The following is a 6,738-nucleotide window of genomic DNA, read 5'->3' as shown; positions in this document are numbered from 1 at the left end:
TGATTCCAAGGGAGGATAAGGAGGGTTCAGCGGGGGGTGGGAGGGGGAGAAATGAGCTAGTGAGGCTGGGGATGGAGGGAGAGGTGGAAGAGGGAAACTGGAGAGTTGTGTGGAGCTTCTGTGGGGTGGAAAGGGAGTCTGGGGGAAGAGAGTGAGGGGAATGAAAAGAGGAGAACAAGGCTGACCACGTGAGTGGAAAGGGGGTCTGGGGTGGAGGGAGGGGTGGGAGGGGAGAATTGGAGGTTGTGGGGGGGGCTTCTTTGGGACATGAAGGGGGTCCAGTTGGGGGAAATTGGGGGCCAACATAGGGGAAAGGGACTCCAGAGGGCAGGGAGGAGGGCATGGGGGTACAGGGGACTGTAGGGGTCAGAAATGGGGTGAGGAGCGGGGGGAGGAAGGGAAGACAGGGGACCCTGTGGGTGCAAATAGAGGGGACTGGGGAATGGTAGGAGACTCTATGGATCAGAATGGGGGAATTGGAGCAGGGGAACTTGAGGGGACAGGGAATTCTGGGGGTCAGATAGAAGGGACGGGGAGCAGACAAAATCTAGGGGAGAAAACGGGAAGACTCGTGGGGGGGCGAGATTGGGGACACAAGGGATCAGAGTGGGAGACAGACAGACACGGAACCCTGGGGGTCAGAATGGGGAACAGGGGCAGACAGTGACGGAGGAACTGAGGGGACGGGTAGAAGAAGACTCCAGTGATGAGAATGGGGGAAGTGGAGGCGGGGTACGGGGGGGGAGAGCGTAAGCCCAGCGGTCAGACTGAGGGACTCGGGAGGTTGTGGGCGACCCGCGGCGGGGGGGATGGGTGTGGGGGGAAGGCAGTGAAACACCGTGGGTGGGGGGGAAGGGCGGGGGGCACAGGGCACCTCCCGCCGCCGAGCAGAGGCCCTGAGCAGCAGAGGACCCATGCGGCCAAGACAGGACGGCCCCAGCCCCGATGCCCCCGCCGCCCCCGAACACCCACTCGTAGAAGCTGAGGCGGCGCTCGGAGTCCCGGGGCTGCGCCGCGGCGCTGGAGCAGCGCGGGGCCCCGCTCCGCTTCCGCATGGCCGCGTCCTCGGGTCGCCGCGTGATGACGTCACTCCGCGGGGACGGCGCGTCGCTCGAGCAACGGCCGCGCCGGGGCGCTGTCGCTATGGAGACGCCGCCGCGCATGCGCTGTCGCCGCGGGGACGGCTTCCCGCGCCGCAAGGAGGGAGGGCGCGCTGTCGCCGTGGCAGCGCGGCCTGCACGCACGGCCTGAAGCCCGAGTGGGGTTCGAGGGGCAGCGGGGGGCGAAGAAGGGTGGGGGGGGAACGGAGAGCCCTCAGGGATCTCCTGGGGAGGTGGGGGAGCGACTGGGGGCGGGCAGAGCTCCGGGGATGGCGGCTGTGAGTGGGGCTGTGGGGTGGGACATCCGCAGGGAGATGCAGCCAAACAGGGGGATGTGGGCAGAGCATGGAGGTGTGGGAAAAGGAAGACGGGCATCTGGACAACAGCGTGAGAGCCAGGCTGATAGGGAGGGAGGGAGCGAGGGAGGAATGGGAAGAAAGGGAGGGAGGGGGGGAGGGAGAGGGGGGAGGGAAATGGAAAAACAGGAAAAAAAGGGAAGAAGGGAAAAAAAGGGGAGAAGGGAAGGGAAAGGAAGGGAAGGGAATGTTGGTTCTGCATTTGATATTAAAAAGTAGCAATTGGTTTGAAGAAGTAGAACATAATGCATTTGTATTCTGTAACTTATCCTTGTTGATCTAAGAAGTAAAATACTGTATATGTTAGCGGCATGTTTTAGAAACATAATTACTGAATTACCTAACAAATTCTTTCTCACAAAACTGCAGTAGATTTTCAATGTTCTGAACAATGTGGGTGTGGAGAGCGTGATTGAGACCTGGCTGGCTGAGAAAGGCCACACAGACAGTATTCGGCTAGTGAGACGAGAGTCCTTGAGCAATGTAACAGGATGTAAACAAGGCTAACGAGGAGAGAGTCCTTGAGCAAACTAACAGGATGTGTAGGAAGGTAGGAGAATGTAGAAATAAGAAAGATGAATGGCATGGTCTAATCACAAAAAGTACAAAGAAGGGCTGGGGCAACAAGTAGCTGAAGAGCCTATCAGGAGCTCGGGCTTTGCAATGTGTATGAGCTTCATTAGCGCCAACATAAATGCACGCAACCTTCTGATTAAAGTTGAGACTTTCTGATCAATTCTGTGGTCGTGTGTTTGTCTCCCGCCGAGCTTCGACTAATGGTGACCCCGACGTGATACCCGTTGGATAGAACCAGACGAGCGGCGTAGGAAGTTCGGGTCCCTAAGCAGCGGGGACGGCGAAAGCACTCCGAGAAAGAAGAGGTGCCGCGCCTCAGGACACTCTGTGAGACCTGACCGATACGGGCTGCCGGACTTTGCAAGGCTGCAACAGCGCTGAAACTTAGGTATGGAAAGGGAAGCAGCTTATCAATTATTTACTCGCTTTTTAGAAGAGCGTGGGATAAAAGGAATAGATCTTAAAAAAGGGCTCCCTGGATTATTGGCCTATGGTCAGAGCCGGGGTTTGCTTGTTAACCCTCATTCAGTCCATGAGCTGAGTGAGTGGCGGAAGTTTGGAGATGTGTTGTGGGAGGCTACGATAGAGGACAATAAAGTGGCAAGGAAACTGGGGAAGTTATGGAAGGCAGTTCATAATGAATTGCTTCAGAGTCAGGGTGAGAAAAGGGCAGCTCAACAAGTTGTGGGGGCACACCAGCGAAATGAGGGTTACGGGAATTGGCCGCCAGCAGTTCCTCCTGCCGTAAGCACAATCGTTATCCCAGCCGAACGGGCTGTGGGCTCAGAGCCAGTAAATGCTCCAGCCGCCGGCTCGGAGCCAATGACTGTTCCAACCGCGCCTTGTGGAACCATTAAACCCCTTCAGCAACTGCCCTAGAAAAGCAAGGCGATGAGCCGGTCCCTGGGGCAGAAAGTGCCCTGGCGGAGGCAATCGCAAGAGAGCGCAGAGAGGCATGGGCGAGCATAGCGAAAGCATGCATGGAGCAGCGGGATGGTGAAGGGGCGGTGGCGGTGCAGGAATTGGCGTGCCCTGTGACCTATACTCCTTTGGCTGCAGGAGGAATGCAGGCAACCATATCAGCATTAGACTGGAAATTATTGTCACAGCTGAGGGCTCCAGTTAGCCAGTGTGGAGTCACGGGTGAGCCAGTGAAGCAAATGTTGGATTTTATCTGGGGTTCACAAATATTGCTACAAGCAGACATAAGGGGAGTAGCAAAGTTGATATTTACTCAGCATCAGTTATTGCTGTTTATTGCTCACTGGCAAGATCTGTGCCAGCAGAGTGTGATGATTCAGAGGCAGCCAGGAGATCCGCTGCATGGGGTAACACTTGATGAACTACTAGGGCTGGGACCATACGTGAGGACGGAGACTCAAGCCCTCTTAGGTCCGGACAAATTGAGAGAATCTATGCAATTGGCTAGGCAGGCCATGTCCAGAATTAGGGCACCAGGTGGACTCCCCTCATGCATGGGAATCCAGCAAGGAAGGAGTGAGGATATCGGGAGCTTTATTGATAGGATAGCGACAGCTATAGAGGCTGCAGGGGTACCTGAATACATGAAGGGAGCTATGTTAAAACAATGTGCATTACAAAATTGCAATTCTACAACTCGGGGAGTTTTAAACACATTGAGTAGTGGATGGACAATAGAAGAAGCACTAGAGCGAATATCAAATATACCTAGTGGTCCACAAGCATTATTAGTGAAGGCAATCGCAGATCTGGGTGAGGGATTAAAAGCCCAGGCACAAGCTAGTCAGTCGCAGGTAATGGCAGCTCTTGCACCTTTGCGAGCGTCAGAAGTCCACACACGCTGAGCAACAGATGACACTCCTGCATGAAACACTGGCAGCAAAGGACTAGTGATAGCACCAGAAAAGATCCAGCATACGTCCCCCTGGAAATATCTCGGACTGATATTAAATGATAAAATCGTCATGCCGCAAAAGCTTCAATTGAAGACAGACATAAGGACTTAAAACGACACCCAAAAATTACTAGGAGCCCTGCAGTGGCTACAGCCCATAGTCAGCATTCCAAATGAACTTATAGAATCATTGCGGTCTATATTGCGGGGAATGGTTGTGCATACTCCCATTGCAGCTCACGGAACCCACAAAAAGAACGGTGTCAGGATGCGAAACGATGAGAAAGACTGAAACCAGGCTTGAAACGACCATGAACTCATAGTGATTGGGATTGTGTGCTTCTTCTTATTTGGTTTTGCTTTGTAACTTGTTGTATTTCAAACAGCAGAGTAGTAACCGTTGTTGTGTGGTTTTTATTTATTTTTAATTTTTTTTTAGTAATAGATTGAATGTGAATTAACAGGATTTAATGTTACTAATGCTGAAATCTATGGAGATAGCTATTTTAATGTATTGGTAGTGCTAAGACAAAACCTGGAAAGGAATCCCAAGCAAAGGGATGACCTTATATTATAGAATGATTAACTCTCTTTCATCCCACTATTCAGGAATTTAAAATATGATCATGAAGCACCTGAGACAAAGGCACACGCTAAGAGAGTTAACCTTGATAGTTCATTCTGCAAGCAGATGTTCCATTTGGCCTCTGTATCACGCACTGGCCATGCGGATGCAGTGTACAAATGGAAAATACTCTTTGGACCCTGAGAAGAACAAAAGAAAGAGAGAATCTGTGGTGGGTGAGAGAGGAAAAGTGCACCTTGAAGCAGGGGACGCCCTGCTGGCACTGCCTATCGCATTCACCACCCTTTTTCTGCAGGTTGTTGTTTCTCGAGGCTCAGTAAGTAATAATGCCCCTAGTTCTATCTGGCATGCAAAGTTCCTCAACTATTAATTTTCTATTAGCCCAAAGGCACAATCATGAGCACTCTAAAAGCATCTGTTGAAAAATCACTAAGATTTGTACAAAATCAATATATCAGAATATATAAAAGTTGAAGACTTCTTTCAAAGCAGTTAGAGATTAGCACAGAATGGGGCCCTTGGGGATTTATTTCCAGGTTGCAGAAAGTTGGGCTGCAGACCAAACACGTTTGTTCTTTTTAGTAGGTTAACAGTATTTCTTGTCATGATGTTATGTTTGCCTTGTTTCCTTTCTCACACTTATAGTATTGTCAATTGAGGCCTTGATTGAGTTATAATGATTGTATTATTAATATAATTAGTGTTATTATTTTATAGTATGGTAGAAGTTTGCTAATAAACAAAAAAGGGGGAAATGTGGGAACGTAAGAAAAAACTGCATGGAGCAGCAGCTGCGGAGCAAGATAAGTGGCGTGAGAACCAAGGACACCTTCAGAAGAAGAAAGAACATCTCACGGCTCTGATTGGCTAAGCAGACAAATGCCACTTCAAGGGTATTAGAGGAATTGTTGGTAGATACAGATTCAGTCAGACATGCCACGCTGCAAAATCACGCCGCTATAGACTTTTTACTGCTGGCTCATGGGCACGGATGTGAGGACTTTGATAGAATGTGCTGCATGAACCTCACGGAACACTCGTCATCAATACACCAACAAATAGCTAAGCTACAGCCCCTCACCAGCCATTTGCAGGAAGAAGAGGGTTTGGGGTTAGAGGACTGGCTCCGTGGGCTAGGAATTGGTCCCTGGTTTCGAGACATCATACAATTCATGCTTATGATACTGGGGGTGTTAATTGTGTTACTGTTGGTGGTGCCATGTGTGTTCTCTTGTCTACAGCGCTTAATACACCGAGCAATTGATAAGCTAGTAGGAGCTAGCCTAGGTGACCAAAAAGAAAACAGGGGAAGTGTGGAGAGCGTGATTGAGACCTGGCTGGCTGAGAAAGGCCACACAGACAGTATTCGGCTAATGAGACGAGAGTCCTTGAGCAATGTAACAGGATGTAAACAAGGCTAACGAGGAGAGAGTCCTTGAGCAAACTAACAGGATGTGTAGGAAGGTAGGAGAATGTAGAAATAAGAAAGATGAATGGCATGGTCTAATCACAAAAAGTACAAAGAAGGGCTGGGGCAACAAGTAGCTGAAGAGCCTATCAGGAGCTCGGGCTTTGCAATGTGTATGAGCTTCATTAGCGCCAACATAAATGCACGCAACCTTCTGATTAAAGTTGAGACTTTCTGATCAATTCTGTGGTCGTGTGTTTGTCTCCCGCCGAGCTCCGACAATGCTTGTGCATTGGGATGGCATGTAGCTCAGGTAGTACCCCTTCCTCCGGGGTGGACCAAGGATTCCCAAGGGATGCAATGTATGGTTGCCCTGTACCAGGAGAAAACAGCCTGGGAAAATGAAGCCTGAAAATCACTCTCCCTGTTGTTTCCCCGGATATCAGAGATAGAAGCCAAAATCCCTCCTGCATTCTCCATGGCCATCGGTAACCGTACAGCTTGTCTCTCAAGGCAGGGTGTGAGGGCTATCAGGCCTATAGGGAATTTCTCACTGTGCAGTGGAACCTTGGATGTTACGAAGGATTTGGCGGGGAACTATTCAAGGCTGGGAATCCCCAGAGCGGATCTCTGGTGGCATTGCGGTGGGAAGATCTTACGGTCCACTCTCCCATCTCATTGGGGAGGTACCTGTGCACTTGTTCAACTGGCTATACCGTTCACTCTGGCATTTGAGAAGGATCTATCACACATTCGCAAAAGGAACAGAAGAGGTTTAGGAATCCCATTTGATGATGATACAATATATAAAGACTCAATTGGGGTGCCCAGAGGTG

The 6,738-nt window shown here is 50.5% G+C and overlaps 1 protein-coding gene across 3 annotated transcripts; it reads left to right on the top strand.

The window, feature by feature from the left end:
- Positions 1-1,076: 1,076 nt before the first annotated feature.
- On the top strand, positions 1,077-4,745 carry LOC149913417 (uncharacterized). 3 transcript variants are annotated; one of them, XM_090129643.1, is made up of 2 exons: positions 1,077-1,258; positions 1,826-4,745. In XM_090129643.1, the coding sequence occupies exon 2, from the start codon at positions 3,013-3,015 to the stop codon at positions 3,856-3,858; it is 846 nt and encodes a 281-aa protein (XP_089985769.1). In that variant the 5' UTR covers positions 1,077-1,258; positions 1,826-3,012; the 3' UTR covers positions 3,859-4,745. The 3 variants fall into 3 exon arrangements, with proteins under 3 accessions (XP_089985769.1, XP_089985768.1, XP_089985770.1); XM_090129642.1 differs by having other exon boundaries at positions 1,077-1,263; XM_090129644.1 differs by lacking the exon at positions 1,077-1,258 and having other exon boundaries at positions 1,548-2,420; positions 3,092-4,745.
- The last annotated feature ends 1,993 nt before the right edge of the window (positions 4,746-6,738 follow it).

The sequence above is a fragment of the Phasianus colchicus genome, chromosome 37, assembly GCF_987193195.1.
Source record: "Phasianus colchicus chromosome 37, bPhaCol1.hap1.1, whole genome shotgun sequence".
Classification (NCBI taxonomy): domain Eukaryota; kingdom Metazoa; phylum Chordata; class Aves; order Galliformes; family Phasianidae; genus Phasianus; species Phasianus colchicus.
Note: the sequence above shows the minus strand (reverse complement) of the source record. Positions and strands in the feature narration are given on the sequence as shown.

Excerpts from the sequence above, each read along its gene's own strand:
- LOC149913417 (XM_090129643.1), top strand. The coding sequence starts at position 3,013 with ATGGAGCAGCGGGATGGTGAAGGGGCGGTGGCGGTGCAGGAATTGGCG.